The sequence below is a fragment of the Hesperophylax consimilis genome, chromosome 20 (assembly GCF_061612785.1).
Source record: "Hesperophylax consimilis isolate HC1 chromosome 20, BYU_Hcon_1.0, whole genome shotgun sequence".
NCBI classification, from domain to species: Eukaryota; Metazoa; Arthropoda; class Insecta; order Trichoptera; family Limnephilidae; genus Hesperophylax; species Hesperophylax consimilis.
In genome coordinates this window covers 19,350,426-19,375,230 of record NC_142855.1, presented here as the reverse complement: position 1 = coordinate 19,375,230, position 24,805 = coordinate 19,350,426, and the positions used below count along the sequence as shown (strand labels likewise).

General features: G+C 36.5%; 2 protein-coding genes across 2 annotated transcripts in view; one reads left to right on the top strand and one right to left on the bottom strand.

Moving 5' to 3' along the window:
• The first annotated feature begins 300 nt into the window (after nucleotides 1-300).
• ProRS-m (prolyl-tRNA synthetase 2-like protein, mitochondrial) lies at nucleotides 301-16,790 on the top strand. The gene is made up of 8 exons (XM_089644125.1): nucleotides 301-461; nucleotides 3,044-3,298; nucleotides 4,119-4,199; nucleotides 9,160-9,340; nucleotides 11,768-11,955; nucleotides 12,479-12,682; nucleotides 14,594-14,742; nucleotides 16,595-16,790. The coding sequence occupies exons 1-8, from the start codon at nucleotides 369-371 to the stop codon at nucleotides 16,788-16,790; spliced, it is 1,347 nt and encodes a 448-aa protein (XP_089500251.1). The 5' UTR covers nucleotides 301-368.
• Nucleotides 16,791-18,773: 1,983 nt separating this feature from the next.
• The window catches only part of LOC149414272 (UDP-glycosyltransferase UGT5-like), a 32,607-nt gene continuing 26,575 nt past the window's right edge, over nucleotides 18,774-24,805 (bottom strand). Inside the window, exons 6-9 of the mRNA XM_089644251.1 lie at nucleotides 23,353-23,557; nucleotides 22,597-22,816; nucleotides 20,587-20,806; nucleotides 18,774-19,354 (exon numbers count right to left, since the gene is read on the bottom strand). Coding sequence (XP_089500377.1) covers nucleotides 19,069-19,354; nucleotides 20,587-20,806; nucleotides 22,597-22,816; nucleotides 23,353-23,557 — 931 coding nt within the window. The 3' untranslated portion in view covers nucleotides 18,774-19,068. The remainder of the gene's footprint in view (nucleotides 19,355-20,586; nucleotides 20,807-22,596; nucleotides 22,817-23,352; nucleotides 23,558-24,805) is intronic.

The window sequence follows — 24,805 nt, the reverse complement described above, 5'->3', positions numbered from 1 at the left end:
TTTTAATTAAATTCAAACAATATACAGGCAAACAATGAAAAAATAATTATTAAATGAGCGGATCATACACGGATTTAAGACAGTAAATCGGAGCAACATGACCATAACATGACAGACATACGAAACGTCATAGACAAAGCAACTAATTCGGTGTTGCCATAGTAATGAAAAAATTAGTTCCAATTTAATACATTTCTAGACATGCTGGATTCACTGATTTCTTTTGACTCCGCTGACCGCAAAATTATTTTTGTCAAACTTCAAGTAATTTATTTGACATTTGTCGCCATAGAAAAAAAAGATAAATACTTTGTTGTTTTTGACAGTACGGTTGAGAAACTTGATAGAATTGTTTAATTTAATTCAAAATGAAATATTTATCCAAGATATTTCAACCTCTAGTCAGCACTCCAAAAAATGCCATTGTAAGAAATCTGGATGTGACTTCCAAGAGCCAGAAGGTATTTAAATACAGTTTTTGCTCTTTTAGGTTAGGTAACGCTTTACCGGTAGAATCTTTATCATAATATCATATAAATCACATTAAATTATTCATTATCACAAATTAACATACTTCGGGTGGGAAAGGTAGTTCTACCCGTTCGGTGGATTGATGCTTAACGCAGGGAAGGGTAGTTCTACCTTTTGCGCTGGCCTCATTTCAATGGAAGAAAAGACAGAATTATTCTTTGTTTTTATATGAATATTATATACGAATCTCTTTGTAAAGGTCCCAATTATATGTACATAATTATCGAATCGTAATGCAAGTCTTCTTTTGATATTTATCTTAGTGCCTTTCTTTTACATCGGTATGTCAACAAAATAATAGTATATTATTTGTTATTTTAATAATTAAATTCGTAAGTTTCATAAGTTTTTATGACCGTGAAACCCGATTCGAATCTCTATCTCTGTTTCGCCCCACTCAACTCCTATGTGCGAGTGAGCGAGAGATGTCGGGCGTATTTAAAGAAAGAAGGTATGGGCGGACCGTAATAAACATATTACAAGGTTAATTGAGTTGCATCTCAAATAATATTCGATTTCCGTTAAGTGCTTTTATAGCTTGGGTACGCTGAGTTACTACATAGAAATTTTTACTAAAATATTTGAATTATATTTGAAGATAAAGCAATTTAAAACAAATTAAAAATATTTACGCAGGACCTTTATTTTCGCCCGGAGACAGCTTAGCGCCAGCGCAAAAAATACCCGCCAGAAATGTATTAAAATACATTATTCGTGGCATGTTCCAGATTAATAGATACTCTTTAAAATGTCACCTGGTGGGTCACCATCCTTGCTTGAAATGGCGATAGCCATCGTGATTATTGAAAAGATTTTAGTAGCCATGCACTTCGGTAACTGTACGGACACGCTTAGTACGTACTTTAAATTAATTTTCCGTTAGTGGAAAGTAATGCATTTTAGTAGCTATTTCTTTAAGTAAACGGATAATTTTTTCTCTTCATAAATGCTTGCTAAACTTGTCGAAGGTAGGGTAGTTTATTCATAGTCCTCCTCACTAGGTTTTCTTGTTCCGAGGTTATTAAGTCTGGTGCTTAAGTTGCTTGTTCACTAAATAGGTATTTAGGGTGTCAGTTTGGGTTATTTTAATAATTTATGCGTATTTCCTAACCCGAGAACTTAACTTTAATTGAGAAAACAATGGAACTTTAATGCTGTTTATAAATAGAGGATCCTTTTAAATTAAACACCGTTATTTTGAGAGACAATCTGAATCAGTTTATAATAGACACTTTTTACAGGGTTTTAAGGCGATGCCATATGTAGTAATGCAAAATCATGTGTTTTTGGTTTGAAAATTTGGTCGCCTAGAAATGTTTCAGATGCTTTAATTAAATACTGCGAGTAGAATACATTTTGGCCTTTGAAATAATCGAGTATTTTTTAGATAAGTCTTTTTATAAGCCCAGAAAAAATAATGAAAAGGCCTATGAAAACTGCTTTAAAGTTCAAAATCTCCTACTTACGAACCCATTTTCGGTTACGATTTTATTGTATAATGTGGCAAATTTAGTTATTTATAAAATGATCGAAAAAAATTAAATATTTATGCCTGAACATCCACATAATAAAATAAAAGGCACTTTTTGGCCATGTTTTTTGCATAAATCAAAACAGGCGGATGGTGTTAAGCGGGAATTTAAACCTTATCGCCATCTACGTAAGGGTTGTTATTGATAGCGGCTCAATTTAAAATATTACACGACTTAGTGCATCGCCTTAATGCACTAGATAAAGGCCGGTTCCTGTTCTTCTATAGGAAAGGTAAAACCTTTGATTGTTTTGGAGCAAGAGAGAGTTTTTAGGGAAACATAGCCTTTTATTGTAATACAGGAGACTATTTTTACCGACGTGATTTAATAGCCAGTAACCAGCAGAGGCGAGAACCTTTCATAATTAATATGACCTAAAATTCACAGGTGGCACTAGTGGAATATAATCAAGTCAATACACTGCGATCAAAATAATACAAATGCATCTTTTACCATCTCCCACAACATCAACAGTTATTTCTTGTAGTAATTAAGTTGAAACCAAGTGTTGTTTATATATTTTTGCGTATTAATCGTGCAGTGGAATTCGACAAGTTTATCAAATACTTGTATCAGTTTACAACTCTTTATTTTTTTGTAATTATTTACCTAACCGCCACGCCTTTAGGCACAGATTATGGAAATTACATTTCGTTTAAAAAATTACTACAAGAAACAACTATTTACAAGCACAAAATGGGTTATTAGGTTAAATGAGTGGTTTATGCAAATTTAGATTGACACAAAACTTTTGCATTGTCGCTCCCACAAAATAAGTCCAAAATGGCGGCAAAGGGATTGTTTTATGAGGTAAATTTTAAAATTAATAATGCATCTTTTACCATTTATCCCTTGCAGTGCTGGGATTAGACTCACAATATTTCAATATGTAGTTTGATGTGGGAAGCTTTCACTCCCCACTAGGGCGTAAACAGTAAGGACCCTAGTACGGTATTCACATAAATATGAATATTTCTCAGTTGCTGTTTGAGCTGGGTCTAGTGCGACCTCTGGGAGCTGCGGGGTGCTTCGCTCTCCTCCCGCTGCTCCTGCGCTCCCGGGACAAGCTGTGCCGCCTGGTGTCGGGGGCGCTGGAGGGCGCGGGGGCCCAGCCCGCGGTCCTACCGCTCTTGGCCCCTGAGGAAAGCTGGCGACGCAGCGGGAGACTAGAAGACGCAGGGGAAGAACTGATGAAGGTCAAGGACAGGCAGGGGCGTCATTACATCCTTAGTCCGGTGAGTGTTTAAGAAAAGGTTTAAATATTGCTTACAAATTGATTCTTAAAGTTATGTACAAACAATAATTCCATTATATATCCAACCTACTTTATAAATAGTGTAATGTTGTCTGTATAAAACAGCTGTATTTCACTCAAATACTACAGATCTTTGTAGAAAAATTGCATAAAGAAGATCTGTGCCACTACAATTGGCTCTACATTGAAATGGTGTTAGTAAATACTAAAACATCTTATGGTCAAAGAAACTGATTATTTATAACACATTATATGAAGTATTTCAATTCCTTGATTAAATTTAAAAAGATTGTCAAGAGGAACGGTTGCGCAACCTTTTTTACACAAAACATAAATTTATATTTGAGGTTAAAATATTTGACCAAACTTGAGCAGCCATTTGTGGTCAGCAAGTAAAACAAGATTGATCAGAAAATAATGTCAGCCCTAACCTATCCTAACCTAACCTAACATAACCTAACCTAACCTAATCTAACCTAACCTAACCTAATCTAACCTAACCTAACCTAAACTAAACTAACCTAACCCAACCACGTATTGAGCCTGATATATTTTCAATGCGGACAAAAACTTTGTATGATATCCAAATGGTTTAATCGAACGAAATATTTAAATTGAAAACCGTTTATTTACTTCTCCATTTTAATTTTATATGATCCATTTTCTAGCGTAGGCCCAAAGATTTGGCAAAGTATCTTGTATTGACTTACCTACTGCTAATTTTGCTTCTTTATTTTGGGTTATTAGTGAGATTATACTGTAATAATAATCTATAGTTAAATAATGATATCTGTTTTCAGACCCACGAAGAATTGATGACAGAATTGATTGCGGAATTATCCCCCGTATCTCCAAAGCAGTTGCCCCTGATGTTGTACCAGGTATTGATATTCATTACTTAGACTAACTAATTAACTATCCAATTAACTAACTAATTAACTGATATTCACCATGTAATTAATTGACTAAGTTGTTAACTAATAACAAACTAATAATTCATTTTTATTTTTAGGAATAACTTGTAACAAATTGTAATATTTAATTATTGAAGACAATATTTAGCGATCCTTAAACGAATATTTGAAACAGAAAAGTCAAAAAAGGATACGGTCACATCTAGGACTTGAACCCAGGACCCTTGTTTTGCCGGGGCACAGGTCTACCAACTGAGCTAATAGGACCCTATCTCATTCGGTCGTATTTAACTGTATCATACTACATCACACATAAAGATAGTAGCCAATAAAAATGTGCTATGAGAAATGGAGATGGTTACATGTATTATTTCATCTAGAATGGATAAAAAGCGGATATTAACATTAATTAATTTAATTTATATTATGACTGTCAATAACCTTCATGCATCTAAATGGCACTGGTGCCGTTAATTCTAAATAAATCATTTTGTTGCGTTACATCTTATAATTAACCTTGAGTATTCTTATAAATTGTGCTTAACACATGTGTGCGCTAGGCCATCGATAATTAACTAACTTATGAACTAATTAATTAACTATTCAATTAACAAACTACCTAATAAACCATATTATTAACTAAGTAATGAACGATTTAATTTACAAACTAATTAACTTGGTAATGCACTAAGTAATTAACTATCTAATTTACTTAGTAATGCACTAAGTAATTAACTATCTATTTAACTAATGAACTATCTAATTAAGTAATTATCTATCTAATTAACTAATTAATTTGAAAAACTAATGAACTTAGTCAGTGGCGGATTAACCCTAAGGCAAAGTAGGCACGTGCCTAGGGGCGCCAGTTACAAAGGGGCGCCGGCGGGCGCCCCTAGAATTAAAAAAAAATATATATATAAACTTAATTTTGTAAGTAAGTATGCACCTGCTTACACAATATAAAAGATTATTTACTTCTGTAGAGATGCAGAGCTTCCAAAGCATACTCGCCTTCTTGATTATTCCTCCATGCCTCCATCGCATGATTTTTTAATAGAAGACCGCTCGCTCGTGGATTCGTTCGCGGACGTTGCTAGATTGCATGGCAAAGGGCGCAGCGGGGGCAGGGGCTAAGCGGCCGGCACCGGACTTCCGAACGGATGACGGGGTGACAGTCACACTCATCACTTTCAGCTTGGATGTCGCCGGTTACGCGCGCTTCTATTGATTACGTACTCGCAGCGGTATTTGTGTGAATTAATTAGTACATTGCGTTTTAGTTCATTACCCAAATAATGAGTGAATTGAAGAAGAAACCTAGTGGTGCAGCTTATAAAAGGAAGGCTAAGGAAAAAGAAGAAAAAAATCAAAAAATTTTTCTTTAGAGAATTCTGAATTTTAGTAAAAACGTCCGTAGTTGTTATGGCGGTGTGTTTTCTTGCAAGTTTCAAATCATCAGGAATATCAAATAAATGTTCATCGGGTGACTCGATTGAAGTTATGCAGTGCACACCGGTTTTTCCACCCAATGCTGCTAACACTGTAAATGTGAATCGTAACTTTTCCATTTTTCTTCACTAAAAATATCGTTTTATAAGACAAATAAAACAATGCGTTGCTCTGAAGTACAAAGAAACGACATTTAAAGTTTATTTGTCGTCCTTTTTTATATTAAAAAATTACATTGTTTTTATTAGTCACTCAGTCAGCCACATAGCGAGTACACAATGCTGTTCATAAATAAATGCTGTTTAAGTGTAACCAAGACAACACATAAGCAGTGGCGGCCAGCTAATATGTGCTCCCGAGCGCCGAACAACCAACAAGATTTCCGACATGACTAATCACAATACGAAACTCGGTTCGGTTATAATATCTCATTCAAAAGGTACCTACTTATTAAGCGCGCTTAACTTGCAGACCGACTTTGACTTGTGCCTATGTTCGTAGCAGTTCGTTTTCGATTGCGATCCAAAATTTAACTGCTTTGTCGCATATTCTGTGGAACAGTCGAAAGCGTGGGTACATACCAGTTCATACTATTCTTTGCAAATAATACCATATCATGGACGGCGTTCGGGGTTTTACCACCACATCAGAAGGAACGGTTTATTCAGTAGAAAGTTAAACTAAAACGCGTATGTTTAATGTTATTGTCGATATTGTGGTTTCAATTTACCATCTGCTATTTTCAGCGAATGTTTCGCTTCTTGGATACAAGCATTTAAGATAAAACATGTCATTAAGAGATGAGTGATGGTCAGATTACTTATTATCAGTTTAGTCAGTACTCGCCGTTGCCGGGCACGGTCTGTTGAATTAAAAAATGTTCTTACTCTGCGAAAGTTTTTAAGTTTAATTGCAGGTTACATCGATCTTGTATATCAATTATTAATAGGGTTATCAATTGCAGGTTACTAATTTATGATTACTTTTGTGTTTGTTCAAAGTATAAATTAAGAATGAGTTTGAATGTGGAATACATTAAGAACAATAGGTCGAGTTTTGAAAACAAAGTGATAATAAAAAATGCCTGTCCACCTAAAATCTGAACTGATAATAAAACAAGAGTGAAAATCTGGATCGAAGAAGTTTACTCGATCATTTAACAAAACAATGTATAACAAAGCTTCGTAGCTCTGTGCATGTGATCAATTGAATAGTTTATTTTGTTTTACGTGTTTAATTTACGATGTTGATTCAGTTTGGACAATCAGCGGTGTTATTGATGTAACTCACCTTTCTTAAAAAATCAAAAAACATAATTCTTGTCATTTACATTTACAAAAAGTTTTGAGCTTAAAGGTTTTAGGAAAAGTTGACATCAGAATGCAATTGGATTCTGGCTACCGTGCCTAAGTTAAACATCATAATGAGCTATTTAATAAAAATCGATACAGGTGAAATTTCCCAGAACATGATTTCAATGTTACGTTTAAAACGTATGACTTCCTAAATAAAGTTCAGTAAAAGTGAACTCTGTAGAATTTACGCCCGCGACGATTTTTCAAAAGCTAACGGCCCTTTATCAATTTTACAAATTTTTTATAGTACTTGTTTATTAGAAGACTTTCCCGAGACTGCGAAATTACTAAAACTTTTGTGCACCATTCATGACCTTTGGAATGACCTCAGTTGAAAGCTAAAGATGTTTCTCAACGTTAAAAAGAATAAAATCTTTTTTAAACACGTTGAGCCAGGACAGACTGAACGCACTATCAGTGTTAAGCATTGATAGAGGTCTTCGCTAAACAAAAGGAGCAGAGAATAGAACTTATTTATAAATAGGTATGTACCTTTATTTAATTTATTTTATGACTTAATGTTGTAATCCGGTGAACCCCCATATATTTTGACCACCGGCCGCCACTGCACATAAGTGACATTTGAAAAGTGCATAAAATAAAATTCGTAATTTAAACACAAAGGGATCCTAGGCATTTCTAGGATCCCTTTGTGTGATTACTTATTCCTTTACATAAATAATTGATTATTTAAATTTTTTATGTTTTATTAACTATCCCTATTAATATTATAACTGCGAAAGTGTATATGTGTGTGTTTGTATAGGTATATGTTACTTCTTCATGCAAAAAAACTACTGAACCGATTGTGATGAAACTTGGTATGTAAAAAAAAGATAGCTGGCAGTGTTGCCAACGAGGGCGATATATCGCCATTTAGGCTACTCAGAACGAGAATCGGCGCTTGAAAAAATCTAAAAGGCGACTGGTCGGGCTACTTCAGAGTCAAGTTAAAAACATCAATTTTAAACAATTCTCTAGCCACCCCCCCCCCCCCATGAATTTTTTTTTTCGGGACAAATTTTATTTTCTTGAAATTCTCTAGCCACCCCCCCCCCCCTCCCACGAAATTTTTATTTTCACGTAAAACCCACCTAACTACAAATTCGGCTACTTTAGGTACTTGTTAAAATTTATAATATGTGGTCGCTAGAGGGGCGCCGATGAGGTGCTTGCCTAGGGCGCTCTCAACAGTTAATCCGCCTCTGAACTTAGTAGTGAACTAACTCATTAGGTAACTAATTAATAGAAGAAGAAAAAATAGAAGTTAGTCGTTGTCTTCTTCTTTAATTAATTTAATTTAATTATTTCCTCATTGCCGAGGATTGTGACCTCTAATTTCGATGTTGGACAAGTCTTCTTCAATCTTCTCTACAAGACTTGTCTGTGATACTTAGTCACACCAGCGCAACGATGATCTTCCTCTGCTTCTCCTGTCAAACCCTTTGACTGTTACCATGAGTTTCCTCAGGTTGGAGTTCTAAGTTTGGCGAGCAACATATCCAAAGTGTCTTACGATACACTGTCGACAGACAGTTGATTGATTAATATTATCTTCAATAATTAAATATTACAATTTACATAAATATTACAATTTACATTGGTTTGGGGAGACCCTTTGAACTCTCCAACTGGTCCCTCGACCCGTCGCCTTGCGACGCCATGGGAGGGATATCTTCATTTGTCTGTCACTCCTGGACACGCTGATCCCTAGATTCCTACCCACCTCTCATATCTTTTTCGTTCCCATAACTTCCTCTCCTTCCTTTCCTTAAAAAGACCCTCCACACACCATCCCCAAAGATGACATACGCCTACTTTGTGGGGTTAGTGTAAAAAAAAAAAGATAGCAGCCAATAAAAATGTGCGGTGAGAAAAATGAAGATAATGTTGGTAGTTCTTATCCGTATAAGTATGATACAGTTAAATATGACCAAAGGAAATAGGGTGCCATTAGTGCAGTTTGTACAGCATAGGGCAAGGTGCAGGTTCTGGGTTCAAGTCTTAAAAAGTCACTAATATTATCTTCAATAATTGAATATTATAATTTGAGGTTTTACTCATTATGTTACTCCAAAAATAAAAATAAATATATTATTTGAATTATAACGCTTGCGTAGATCGGCCCCAAGTTCCGGGATGAGATGCGACCTCGCCACGGCATCATACGCAGCCGGGAGTTCCTGATGAAGGACCTGTACACCTTCCACAAGGACGAGGAGTGTGCTAGAAGAACCTACCACCTCATCGGAGAAGTGTACCAAAGGATATTTAAAGAGATTGGCGTTGAATATGTAAAAGGTATCCGTGAATTAAACCCGTGTTCTATTTTGTGTGCGAGATGTCAAAATTAAGCGTTGGCAATATTGTCGCTAATATTGGATAAACAATGTATTAAAATCTGCCAAAACTACACGATAACGGCGTAGTTCGAGATCAAAATATCAAACAACCATAGATGTACTGCTCAGCCAGTACTCAGTTGTCAACAGTTTTTTTTCCAAAGATATTCAGAGCTTTTCATTGGTGGATATAGGCAAAAATATGACGTCACTAGCCATGGAGATTACCGTGCCTTTTCTACGGTTCCAATTTTCGATCCGAATTATACCCTCCTGGGAAGGATGTAAGGGGCCGTTCAAGTATTACGTAAGCAGATTTATTACAATTATTTACCCCCTCTTCCCCCTTATCGACAAAAGTAAGCAAAGCTCTTACCCCCCCTCCCATGCTTACGTAAAAATTGGTACCTTTATGCATTATTCTGTTAATGTATTCTGTTATTTTATTGATTCATAAGCAGCACTTATAAAATAGACTTTGGATAGAGGACTTTAACCGGTCAGCAACGTAAGCAGATATACACGATAAAATAACGATAGCAGTCAAGTACAATAAGCGTGTTTACACGTCAACGCGTGTGTTTCCACAAAAATCGTCATAACTCCGTTATTCTTCTAGTGACATCCCTAAAACAAAAAGTAGAATATTCGTATTGAATGAAGCTTCACATCTCTATTCAAAGTTATCCATAGAAACCCGTAAAAAGACCTACTCAGTGGAAGCAAATTTTACCCGCCAAATCGTAAAACGACGCCAAGAAAGCCGTTTGACGTGCCGACCCGCCTCCCACATATCCCAGTTTTAACGTGAAATTTTATCGAAAATGGCCCGGTAAGTATTTGTTTATTATAGTAATATATATTTGCTATGCTTTTGTGATATTGTTTCTTTGTTTGAAGTGTTTTTTCTTGTATAATTAGATGCATTTATATTGCGAGTCATGTCCACCGAATTCGCGCTTGAAATGCGCCAAGATTTTAGCAAGTTTAATTATTTTTTTTTAAATATATTTTGTATGAAATGGTCAAAAAGTGAAGTGACAGAATTGTTTATTGTACATTTGTACGATGAAATAAGTGTTTTTTTTTTACATTATCCGTGATTTTAGTATCGTTTTTACATAAAACATTACAGGTGAGTCATTTTTACAATTTTTTCATGTTTCCATTCTAAATTTAAATATTTACAAATGTTGATATTTATTTATGATACAACAATTTGAAAGCCTATTTTGTAACCTTTCTAAAACAGTTTTTACTATTCGGCTCCGTTCAGTAATGTTTCATTTATAGAGCTTTGATTGTGAGGCGGTAATAACACAACGTTTTCGTGAAATTGACATTTCGGTAAAGACATCTTAGCTTCAAGTTCGCGAAAAGTCGGAGGGGTTAATGCACATAATATTCATTTAAACAAACTAAGCGAGTACCTAAACGTATTAATTATTTGTGGGAATCCCCGAATATGTATTCGGTTTTCAAACATAGACAATGTGTGGGTTGCCAATGTGTAAAAAAAAATAACTACTGCTGAGCAGTGCTGACGTAATCACTATCTCAACCCCCCACCCCCCCATGTCATCATATCATCATATATATAGTGCTTACATAATACTTGAACGGCCCCTAAGTTGACTGAACTGAGAAATTAGATTCCTGAGATATTATAGTTGGTGATTTAATTTCTGTTTTTATTTTTACTTTTACGTGAATACCGCACAAAAATCCCAACTGTTCATAACCGTCTGGAGCCAGTGAGACTATGGCATCTCCAATAGGGGTATGTTGTAAGGCTACAGGCAGTCTGGAGGAATAGAAGATGGGGAAGTGCCTGGCTATTCAGATTTGGTCATCAAATGGTGACCGCCTTACACCAGGGCGATACTGAGAAATTTTTCCTCTCTGGAACATTCCGCAAATACTCTAAAAATTATTATTTTAAATTTATAATTTGTGAAATAAAACAAATTTATCAAATAAAGTTTTACTTGTGCATGCCGGGATTAGTGCCCGCGATAGATTGCTAGTGGAGAACACTAACCGGATTAAAACAGAACAGAGACAAAACAGAATGATAGTTTAAATAATTTTTTTGCTCTTGTTTTTCATGACTATATATCGTCGCAAAAACGGTTATGTGTAAGATTTCAGCAAAACGTTTTTTTACAACAAAATTCAAAAAAAAATCAAGGAATCAAGCATTTGAACTGTTATCGCACAAAACTCATTCAAACGTTGTTTGTTGACTAATCTGAATACAAAACTGGGATATTTTTTGCTTCCCCTGTGAAATGCAACGACGATATTTCTTTTCAAAATTGTCTGTTTTGTTGTAGATCCCTCTCGCTACGGCGATACTGAGAGCATTGGTTGTTTTGTTGCTTAGTGGAAGCGGACACGGGCGTGATGGGAGGTAGCTTGTCGCACGAGTACCACTACCCCGCCGCCATTGGCGAGGATCGACTGCGCCAGTGCACATCCTGCAATCACCAGAGCTCGCGTCTTCTCCAAGACGAGAGCACTAAATGCTCCCGCTGTGGTGGGAACCATGTCAAGGAGATTTTGGGAATCGAGGTAATATTATTGCTATTATTGCCAGCTGTAATTTTAGTTTGAATAACTCTAGTTTTTATTTTTATAATTAGCTTTCCAACTAATTAACCAAGTAATCCACTAATTTATTAACTAACTAATTATCTAATTAGTTAGTTAGATAATTAATTAGTGCATTACTTGGTTAATTAACTAAATAACCAACTAATTATCTAATTAGTTAGTTAGATAATTAATTAGTACATTACTTGGTTAATTAACTAAATAACCAACTAATTATCTAGTTAATTAACCAAGTACAGTAGAACCTCGTTAATCCGAAATCCACGGTACATCACAAATCAAATTTCGAATTAACAAATTCACACGTAATTCAAAATTTTATGAAAACAAAAAGCCTTTTCCTCGGCCGCTCCTTCAAATCCGCGTTGTATCTCAGGAATAAATTCGTATTATTACGACGGTGCCTAAATTATAATTCAAACGATAACGTTGTGTTATCTCGTAGGTGGTTAAAAGGTTAATAAAATGTATTATTCTACAGGTGGGTCATACATTCCTACTCGGAACGCGCTATTCTCAGCCACTGGGGGCGCACCTGGTGTCCAAAGAGCCCCTGCACATGGGCTGTTATGGCCTAGGCCTCTCCCGCATCCTGGCCGCCAGCCTGGAGGCCCTGTGCAGCTCCACGCAGCTCCGGTGGCCCCCCGCTCTCGCGCCGTACGCCCTCTGCATCATAGGACCCAAGGTAGGACACTGCCACCTCAAGATCCTGACACATGCAGAATGCTGCTTAGTTCAATCACATTCATACATACAATTTCCACTAGTTCAGTCATGGAAACGTTCATATTGTTATTGTATTGTATTTATGGCAATTGTTATTATTAGGGAGGGCAGTAAAGGTACTGCCACCCCGGGAATCATTTATTGGATAACCAACGCCTCTGCCGTAGGTCACCCCAAGGGGTTGGCTACTTTTGGTGACTAAGGGGGTATTTCACTATCTCTGATTATGTTCTGACTAAGCACTAATCCGCGGATTAGTCATTTTTTCGTTTTCACTATATCTGAATAACGCTAACGCTCGGGTTAAAGTTAGATTTGACTAATCAGTGCTCGAACCTCACGTTAGGTGCTATTCCTCGAATCAAAGATGGCGTCAAAACATTCCGAGTTTAACAGCGGAGAAGTGAGTCGAATTTTGTTGCGAATTATTATGGATACGAATGAATTTGAATGCTTGTATGATCCATCCTGAATTATTTGATTGTGTTCAAAATAAGAAACAATGTATTAATTCGACACGAATCTATCTAAAATGACCTGATAATCAACATAACATAACCAAAAAATGCACACTTCGCGGTGTGCGGACTGTGACGCATGACAGCCGTGGCAGTAGATGGAGTAACTGCAAACATTTTGCGATGTTGCCAGACTATTTCGAGTGTTATCTATCCGGAAGCTTGAAACAATGGTGAAACGGTCGCCGTTGAATAACGAAGTTATTCTGATCTTTAAAGCCAGCCAACGGATAGTTAGTCAGATATTTAGCCCGACATAGTGAAATACCCCCTAATAATAAAGTATGCGTGCCAGGACTCATAGGGTGAGGTTTGTCTAGGTCTTGGTGGTGGATGCATCTGCCTACTTACTGCGTGGCAGGCCGGATCAGTAAATACCGGTTGAGGGAGGCCCTTTCGACCGTTCCTGCCTGTCTCTCTCGACCTATCGTCTAGCACCGCACAAGAGTCCCATCTGCTCCCAACCACCTGGAGCCAGTTGAGGGACTCAACACTTCCCATACAACAGTAATATAGGGTTTTCCAATAAGAGGTGTTATTTTGAATAGCCTGCTATTTCGGTAGATGTTACTTTTGAAGCTATCATTTTTTGACATTTGACAAGTAGAAACTACACCATTAATAAAAATGATACGATACACGCTTCAACAACGCATTGAAATTATTAAAATTCACGAATCAAATGCAAATCATCTTGAGTGATGAGGCCCATTTCCACCTCGGTAGCTTCGTCAACAAGCAAAATTGTCGCATCTGGGGCTCGGAAAATCCAAGAGTTATTGTTGAAAAGCCTCTCTATCCTCAACGTGTGACTGTTTGGTGCAGTTTATGGTCCGGCGGAGTCATTGAACCTTACTTTTTCGAAAATGAGGTTGGAGCAACAGTTACGGTGAATGGATTGCGCTATCGAGAGATGATTAATGATTTTTTATGGCCGGAATTGGATGGTATTGATCTGGACAACGTTTACTTTCAACAAGACGGCGCTACGTGCCACACAAGCAACGAAACCATTGATCTTTTACGAATGAATATCAAAATAACACCTCTTATTGGAAAACCCTGTACACGCTTTCGTGTGACGTGTTTGACGCTTATCATATTTTTCTCTGAAATTCTCTAGCGACCACTCCTGCCCCCATTGGATACGAAAATATTGTGGCACCTCACCTCATTTGAAGTGGGACACCTCAACACCTCATTTCAGTATTTGAGTACCTCATACAAACTCATTCATATCTTGTCCTACCCAACACTAATAGCACGTGCCAAGTCACTTCATTTGCAACTTTTCTACGAAGTCTGCGGGGTTCAACTCTCAGCCCAATCATTTAATTTATTTACTGTTTCAGGAAGGTTCCAAGGAGTTTGAGGCAGCGAGTCCCCTGGTGGAGAGAGTTTACTCCTTATTGCAGGAAGCCTGTCCTCGCCTGAAGGAAGACATTCTGGTGGATGACAGGACGCACATGACCATCGGCAAAAGGGTCATGGAGGCTAAAAGGTCAACAATTAAAAAAAAAATCCTTCTCGCTTTATTATTGTTATTATTTAATGAGCAGGCAGCATTCTGCTGATGTGCTTATATCTGATTTCACAATAAGTTTAACAGTACGTAATTGAGTTGTTTAAAATCGAGCTTTAAATTGGTTTATATTAGTAGAATGGATATTGTGGAAGTTAGTTCCACGCTTCCACTACTCTATGTTAGTAGAATGGATGACATGTTGTGGAGTTTGTTCCATGCTTTCACTACTCTATGTTAGTAGAATGGATGACATGTTGTGGAGTTTGTTCCATGCTTTCACTACTCTATGTTAGTAGAATGGATGACATGTTGTGGAGTTTGTTCCATGCTTTCACTACTCTATGTTAGTAGAATGGATGACATGTTGTGGAGTTTGTTCCATGCTTTCACTACTCTATGTTAGTAGAATGGATGACATGTTGTGGAGTTTGTTCCATGCTTTCACTACTCTATGTTAGTAGAATGGATGACATGTTGTGGAGTTTGTTCCATGCTTCCACTACTCTATGTTAGTAGAATGGATGACATGTTGTGGAAGTTTGTTCCATGCTTCCACTATTCTATGTTAGTAGAATGGATGACATGTTGTGGAGTTTGTTCCACGCTTCCAATACTCTATGTTAGTAGAATGGATGACATGTTGTGGAGTTTGTTCCATGCTTCCACTACTCTATATTAGTAGAATGGATGACATTTTGTGGAAGTTAGTTCCACGCTTCCACTACTCTATGTTAGTAGAGGGATGACATGTTGTGGAATTTTGTTCCATGCTTCCACTACTCTATGTTAGTATAATGGATGACATGTTGTGGAGTTTGTTCCATGCTTCCACTACTCTATATTAGTAGAATGGATGACATTTTGTGGAAGTTAGTTCCACGCTTCCACTACTCTATGTTAGTAGAGGGATGACATGTTGTGGAATTTTGTTCCATGCTTCCACTACTCTATGTTAGTATAATGGATGATATGTTGTGGAAGTTAGTTCCATGCTTCCACTACTCTATATTAGTAGAATGGATGACATTTTGTGGAAGTTAGTTCCACGCTTCCACTACTCTATATTAGTAGAATGGATGACATTTTGTGGAAGTTAGTTCCACGCTTCCACTACTCAATGTTAGTAGAATGGATGACATGTTGTGGGAGTTAGTTCCATGCTTCCACTACTCTATGTTAGTAGAATGGATGACATGTTGTGGAAGTTAGTTCCACACTTCCACTCTCTATGTTAGTAGAATGGATGACATGCTGTGGAAGTTAGTTCCATGCTTCCACTACTCTATGTTAGTAGAATGGATGGCAAGTTGTGGAAGTTAGTTCCATGCTTCCACTACTCTATGTTAGTAGAATGGATGACATGTTGTGGAAGTTAGTTCCATGCTTCCACTACTCTATGTTAGTAGAATGGATGACATGTTGTGGTGATTGTTCCATGCTTCCACTACTCTATTTGCAAGGAAGTGTTTCCTAGGATTGGATGCAAAAGGCGTGTCCAGGGAGACTTTTATATTTTATGGTGGTGATATTTCTTGAATACATCATACTCAATCGAGTCATCCCTTGCACTTTCTTTTAACATTATAATCTTAGTTCGTTGAGTCTATATTCATATTGCCGGTCTTTCAAAGCTTTTGTATATTTGGATTATATTTTTATTGATATACTTATTCCATCATTATCGAGGGGTAAAGCTCTCGACTAGCAATCCAGAGATTGCGGGTTTAAATCCCAGAGTTCTAAAATAATTTTTTTATTTCATTAATTTATGTTATTTTTCAATTAATTAATTAAAAATAATATATTGTATATTTGCATCATGTTCCAGAATGGGTTATCCTCACATTCTGGTTGTGGGTCAAAAAGCTTTAGCGGAGCCGTCGCAGTTCGAACTCCTAGACACCGAGGGGGACTCTGTGCAACTCTTGGAACTGGATGCATTGCTTAGGACAAGGGGACTGCAAGAACTAGGGAGGCAAGGGGCCTCTCACCATGATAGTACAATGGAAAATATTGCGCAATAAACATTGAAAAATTTAAAAAAATGTTTTCAAATTTTATTTATGACTATCGTCGACCCATAAAAAATCAAGGGATTTTGAAAAAAAACCAAATTTGAACAATTAAAATAATTTTCTGTTAAAATATTACACTAGTAATTCAGTAAGTAGACCTCGCATCCAAAAAAAGTATGTTTCTGTTTTCTCTTATTTAATAAATGAAAACCAAAATTTCCTCTGAAATCATAAGTTTTGTAAGTCAGTACTTAAATACTCACCTACTCAATTATAAGACATATATTTTATGTAACATTTAAAAAATATTTCAAATAAGGAATTATACATTTAAAGAAACTTCACTATCTCACTGACAATTTTTTTTTTCAAACATTCTTCATCCCTTTAGATACCATAATATTGTTTATTGCGAACTCTGGAGGCATAAAAAGTTAGTATAAGATAGACAAACAAAGAAACATTCATTTTTACAAAACATACATATATATATGTAGATTGTACAAAAAATAACAAAAGACTTTGTGACATTGCAAAATACTCTATTAGTCCGAGTTAAAGCAGTCAATAATATGTCTCTTTTTGATACTGACAATAATTCTTCATTACCGGTTTCAGTCTCTTCTTTCCATCGTAAAACTGTTTGGGACAGAATGGCTTCGATACCGGTTTCAGCCTATCACAACCATCTTTAAACTGTTTAGGACAGTATGGCTTCGTTATTGGTTTTAGCCTATCACAACCATCTTCAAACCGTTTAAGACAGAATGATTCGTTACTGGTTTCAGCCAATTACGACCATCTTCAGAATGTTAAGGGCAGAATGGCTTCTTTACCGGTTTCAGCCTATCACGACCATCTTCAAACCGTTTAGGACAGAATGATTCGTTACTGGTTTCAGCCAATTACGACCATCTTCAGAATGTTAAGGGCAGAATGGCTTCTTTACCGGTTTCAGCCTATCACGACCATCTTCAAACCGTTTAGGACAGAATGATTCGTTACTGGTTTCAGCCAATTACGACCATCTTCAGAATGTTAAGGGCAGAATGGCTTCTTTACCGGTTTCAGCCTATCACGACCATCTTCAAACCGTTTAGGACAGAATGATTTGTTACTGGTTTTAGCCAATTACGACCATCTTCAGAATGTTTATGGCAGAATGGCTTCTTTACTGGTTTCAGCCTATCACGACCATCTTCAAACCATTAAGGACAGAATGATTCGTTACTGGTTTCAGCCTATCATGACCATCTTCAAACTGTTTATGGCAGAATGGCTTCTTTACTGGTTTCAGCCTATCATAACCATCTTCAAACCGTTTAGGACAGAATGATTCGTTACTGGTTTCAGCCTATCACGACCATCTTCAGACTGTTTAGGACAGAATGATTCGTTACTGGCTTCAGCCTATCACGACCATCTTCAAACCGTTTAGGACAGAATGATTCATTACTGTTTTCTGCCTATCACGACCATCTTCAGACTGTTTAGGACAGAATGATTCGTTACCGGTTTAAGCCTATCACGACCATCTTCAAACCGTTTAGGACAGAATGATTCGTTACCGTTTTCAGCCTATCATGACCATCTTCAAACCTATTAGGACAGAATGATTCGTTACCGGTTTCAGCCTATCATGACCATCTTCAAACCGTTTAGGACAGAATGATTCGTTACTGGTTTCAGCCTATCACGACCATCTTCAAACCGTTTAGGACAGAATGATTCGTTACTGGTTTCAGCCTATCACGACCATCTTCAAACCGTTTAGGACAGAATGATTCGTTACCGGTTTCAGCCTATCACGACCATCTTCAAACCGTTTAGGACAGAATGATTCGTTACTGGTTTGAGCATTTCACCACAATCTTTAGACTATTTAGGGCAGAATGACTGTGATAGGCTGAAACCGGTAACGGTCAAAAATAAAAAAGGTGGATAAATGTTTTAAATTTTTTTATTAAATTGTTATTATAGTACAAATGTGGTTTATTTAGCTTCTTGATAAAAATAAGGACTTGGCTGCATTATAATTGATTTTGATCAATTACGGCACTATTAAAGTTGTTGAAGGGGTTTTACTGTAGTTACGTATATTATATATTGAGTTTTGATCAGTTCGATTGTGTAAGAAAACCCAATAAAAGGGTTTCGGTATTTATTATATTTCGAGTTCGATCAGTTCCGTGTATTTAAAAAAAGTCTTTCACTATGCATCTAATTATTTGATCAGTTCTTCTGCCCTTGAAACATCTTGTAAAATGTATATATATCTCTAATTGTATCAGTTCTTCTTTTGTTTTCCCTTGGACTTGTCTTCCTTCTTGGCCTTGGAGCTGCACAGCTTCTTGCAAAGGAAGCGAATGGCCAGAAAGGCTAGTAGCAGGGGAGTCAGCACCACGGCAGCTACGTCCAAAAGCAGTAAGGAGGCCAGGCCAACTCGGGGGGGTGCCAGATGAGCTGCACCACCGGTCCTGATGACGTGCTCCGCGTAGAACGCCAAAACGTCGCGGGGGCTCATGGGCCTGTCGTGGAAAAGACGGTATATCTCCTTCGCCTTCTTCTCGTATCTGAAAAGAGATAAAAAACAATCAATTTTTTTTTTCAAAATGTAGTTTTTTTTTTCACTTTCTGGAAAACGTTTGTGACGAAACTATATAAGACTTCTAGGCCCCAAACAAGTCAATGAAATAAATAATTCAGTACCTACTTTAACCTCTTGAGATTAAACCTTTTTTTTTAAATTATTGCTGCAAGAGAGTACCAACTGCTCCCGACTGTTCGGAGTCAGTAAGACTATGGCATTTCCATTTGGGATGTGTTATGAGACTATAATTAAAGAGAGTGAAAGGGAAGGAGATGGGGTAGATGAGGATTGTGAAAAATCTGATTGCCAAACATGGCTTAAGACATTTCAAGCAATGTTTCAATTCTGAATTGTGTTCTATCATCCAGAACAAAATAATAATAAAATTTGTAACAGCACAATACAGAACATAATAAAATAACACATTACGCTACGTTTACATTTGCGAACTGAAGCGCAAGCCGAACCATGGCTTATGGGAAAGATATGTTTTGCTACTATTTGTCGATGTATGTCACAAAATAGTACACCTTTTATATTTACATGTACCTCAAATTTGTAATCTATTGTCGTATATAAAATGTAATATATTGGTGTGTAACCGTTTTATGGAGAACATAAATAAATAAATGTCAATTTCAAAACCCCGTATAATCAGATGTCATTTGCAACCTGCATTATGTATACAGAAAATAAAATACACACATGGTACAATTAATTATTTCTCCATAACACGTGTAAACAGTATAATCTCTATAATCCAAACAGTTTAATATCGCGCCTGTTCGGTATAACAAATTTAATGACTAGGGGAATCTGTAAGAAAGAGCTTACAGCCCCAACTTCAATCAGCATGGTGCTGTATGCGAGACTACTAATTGTGAATAGTGTTTGTTTTGCTTTTGTCAACGCACTATTTATGAAATTATAGCAAACTAACCACTGAAAACGAACTTTTTTCTTCATTACTTTACGTTTCTTGTAATCTCCACGGGGGTGGGTGTACCCCGCCCCTGTCACAATCCGGTGGTTCGGATTACTGGGTGTTTGGATTATAGTGGGTTCGGATTACAGAGACTATACTGTACTTTCTTTTCTTAGATAACTCAAAAACATAAAAAGAAATTTTAGGAGGTTTATTACTTTCCACGAATTAATATCGCTTTCCAAAAGTGTTCTGTTTTGTCATTAAATCCATAATTTGATGGTACTAACTTGTCGGTGGATAGCATGGCGTTGAGTGTAGCCGTCAGACTGGCCTCCGTCAGGTTGGCGTACTGCAGCACCAGGCCGTGCCCCCTCTTCTCCGTGGCCTCGGCGTTGTAGTGCTGGTCTCCGAAGATGGGAATAGCGAGCAACGGCACCCCGGCACCTGCCGCCTCGGTGCAGCTCAGCAGGCCACCGTGTGAGATGAAAAGACGCACATTCTTGTGGGCTGAAAAAGGGAATAACAGTTAATTTTTAATAAATTTTCACATGTTATACCTGCCTACTGTTGCATTCTTGTATTGCCTACAATACATCTTTCAAGAATTCAGATCACAAAGAAATATTTTTAAAATTTATTAATAACTAGCTGTACCCCGCCACGTGTTGCTGTGGCACAATCTGTCTAATAATAATTAATTTATTCATAATTAACTTAAGTTGAAAATCCCTTAAGAACAAATTTAATACACTTTTTTTATTAAATACCTTAAAAATACATACACTTGATGATCGAATAAGCGACCAATGATTATTTTTCAAAATAGTAAATTCAGAGCTTGACTGTTGTGTACTTCTAAGTCTGGTCAATTTAAGAGTACCTACTCGACACACTAAGCAAAAGGACCTATTTTAATGACACCATTCGCAAAAAAATTATGTAGCAAACTCTGCAATTTCTCGCCTGCATGATATAGCAAATGAATATACCAATGATTGACATTTTGAATGTAACAAATTAGATATTTAAAACGAACAATTTTTTTTTGTGTCAGGATAATATTTCTGATAATTTTAGTTTATAATAATTATTTTAATTTTATCCAATTGTAAAAAATGTAATGTAAGAAACTATTTTTTGCAACCATTGTTTATATATTGTTAATCTAGACAGGTTATCCAGTTAATCCAGATATGAAATCAACATATTTTAATCCCAAAATATATCATTAACATAAATGCTTTTGATATATTTGTATACCGCAGTGGCTCTTGTCGTCCACAACTCAGTTCTGGCACACACTCCTCGCTTTATTCACATTCATATATCGTCTCATACATACTCGTCTGTTATTTTGACCCTTGTCATTGTTGTCGTTGTTATCATTTTTGTCATTGTTACCGTTGCTACCATTGTTATTGTCGTTGTTATTTTTATATATTTCCGACTATATGTCCAGGTTAAATCTTCCCCATAGGAAAAACTAAACCCTTCCATACACTTTTCCACAAATGATCATCTAGTAAATCCACATTATGTAGGTGCATTATATAAGCAAAATAAATACAAAATTATACAAAAACAACACATCAAATCACCAGAGATCAAATGTGAAAATAATTCACCGACTCCAGATATTTTCATATCAGAGAGTTCGGCTCGGTAGAACTCCTAACTGGACCTATAAATCCTACTGATCCCTCTATATATATATTCTAAAAATCTTTCTTAATCCTACATGTATTTAAAATAACTGATTTTTGCATTTCTATGTATAAATTCTTTGACAGATCTAATACGCCTAAATTTAGAATGAGAGAGCTAGGTATAATGCCAGTAGCCGAAATAACAAATGGAAAATAAAATAAAATTTGTCATTATTTTCATTGTTGTTGTTGTTTTCATTTTTGTTGTTATTGTCACTGTTATATGTGTTGTTTTTGTCATTATTATATTTGTTGTTGCTATTGTCATTGTTGTTGCTATGGTCATTGTTATATTTGTTATTATTGTCATTGTTACAGTGGATGTTTTTAGCAAATGTTAAAGTTGTTTGCATTTTTGTCAATGTTTTCGTTGTTGTCATTGTTGTTGTTATTGTCATTATTATATTTGTTGTTGCTACTTTCATTGTTGTTGTTATTGTCATTGATATATTTGTTGCTATTGTCATTGTTATAGTGTTTGTTTTTGTTGCAAATATTATCGTTGCTGGCATTTTTATCAATGTTTTCGCTGCTGTTGTTGTCATTTTTGTTATCGTTCATCAATCAAGGAACCAGAATCTGTGCACTCACCCAATACAGCAGTCTGCGGCATCCAATCCCTGATGATGACGTTGTCCGGCTTGCCGGGCAGGTCAGTCTCAAACTTCCAGAGGACGGTCTGCTTGAGCTTGGCCAGCGACTTTAGGATGGCTTCTCTCTTCTCCACGGGGAGCAGCTTACTCTTGAGGTTACTTCCCATGCTGAAGAAGATCACTCCGTGCTTGGCGTTGTCCAGGATCTTTTGCAGGTCCTATTGGTAAAGGATAAAATTGTGAAATAAAGATAATACAATATATATTAGGTTTGTGGCAAAAAGTTTAACATGAATTGAAAGATATTAATAATGAACTTTCACAATGGAACAATCAGAAAAAAATTAACACCTATACGACACATGCTATCATCATATGCTTTTTGTGTCACGAGACACTTGTGTTTTGTAAAGTCAATATAAATCAGTATTAATACTATATGGTCGGGCATTTTACCGCCAAATTGGGGGCGAAGCGCGGGTTTTTTTATTAAATTTTAGCGCCAAAATTAGACTTTCCGCAAAACATTTATACTTGATATTTTTCGATGAAAATTTCAGTGTTTTACTTTAAAAAGATGTCTCTATTTATTTACTTAGAAATGTATGTGTAATTCCTTTTTTTATGAACAAAAACTTACTACTTTCTTGAGAATCATAGAAAAAACAGTATTTCACGATCGAAATTAAATCGACGTCTAGACATTATGTGTTATCACTGTTATCACTCTAAAACGACATCAATAGAATCTCACCTCAGGAAGTGGCTTGATAGCTCCGATATGGAAGCCTCCAATCTCCACAGCATTGGGCAGCAGTGGGCGCACTGTCCCAATGGAGGGATGGCTGTTGATCAGGGTGGCCCCCACCTTCTTCTTCAGCTCCGAGAAGTCCACCCTGGCCGCCTCCAACGGGAAATACTTCTTGTACAGGCCTTCCTGGCTCGGCATAAACATTACCCTGAAATTATATGCACAATATACTCCTCACATCATTGTACAGCAGGGGTGGGGAACCTTTTAACTGTGGGGGGCATTTGGATCTTTTAATAGCGGGGAAGATTAACATAACAACAACGGATTGTTTTTCAGACGGACCACCATCCTTTGCACAGAATCAAGTAGGTTTAAGGTATTTCAAATCACATATAAATTTTTTTAATGCTACCAAATTCTTTCTTAAGACTCGAGAAAGATGTTGTGTCTACATAAATTATTTGAAATTCACTGTTGTTTTCGGGAATAAATTAATGCAAATCTTGTAAGCGGAAATAAACTCACTTCTCGACATCCGATCGAGCTGAAACTCGGCATATAGACTCGTTGTCGATGGCAATACATTCTATCAACTTTTGGTAACAATCACACACACACACGCGGACATATTCACGTTTCTCTGAAATCGTATTATATTACAGCAGTCAATATACAAAATAAATATCGGTCCTATTCAATCGGAATTTGGCGAGTTTGTTAGCGTGGTTGACTCCAGTCTCTGGGAAGGAAGGTACAATTATTGTACTGCAATCCTAAGTCAAACAAAAAAAAAAATGTATTGATTTTTATTAATTCTTACATCAAACTCAAGAGCTAGTTCAATTTTGAAGACAATGGCGTAAAAACACTTAGGGTGGGTTGTTTCGGAGAATTTGAACAATTCATTACATTTCAACGTTCATTATCGGGATCTGTGAAAGTCCTATTCAAGTTCTGATATTATATCATTATAGACTAGTTGCTTGACAAAACTGAAATAAAAACAGAACTTGAAAAAATCCTTCACAGAACTTGAAAATCAACATTGAAATTTGATGAATTTTCAAATTCTCCGAACCAACCCGTCCTTAGAAATATATTTATATATATTCCTCTCTTTTGTTGCCTAAAAAACTGTTATTATGTCAAAACATGGCATGAAAAAAAGATGCCAAAATATTCGTTTTTTTTTACGAAATGGCTACTAAAATGCATTATTATCATAGACATATGAATATTAGTAGACCTGCCCTGGTAAGTGTAAGTGGGTAAGTGATTAAAAGCGTATTATCCCCACTCCCCATACCGGTTCCATTGGAACCGGCTGTGCTGGCGTATGGCCTCAAGTGAAATTTGAAAACGTGACGTCATCATTCTTGTGCGAACTATGATCGAGGCATCATCGGTTCATTTTACGAAATAACACGGCAAAATGTTGACTTGTACTATGAAA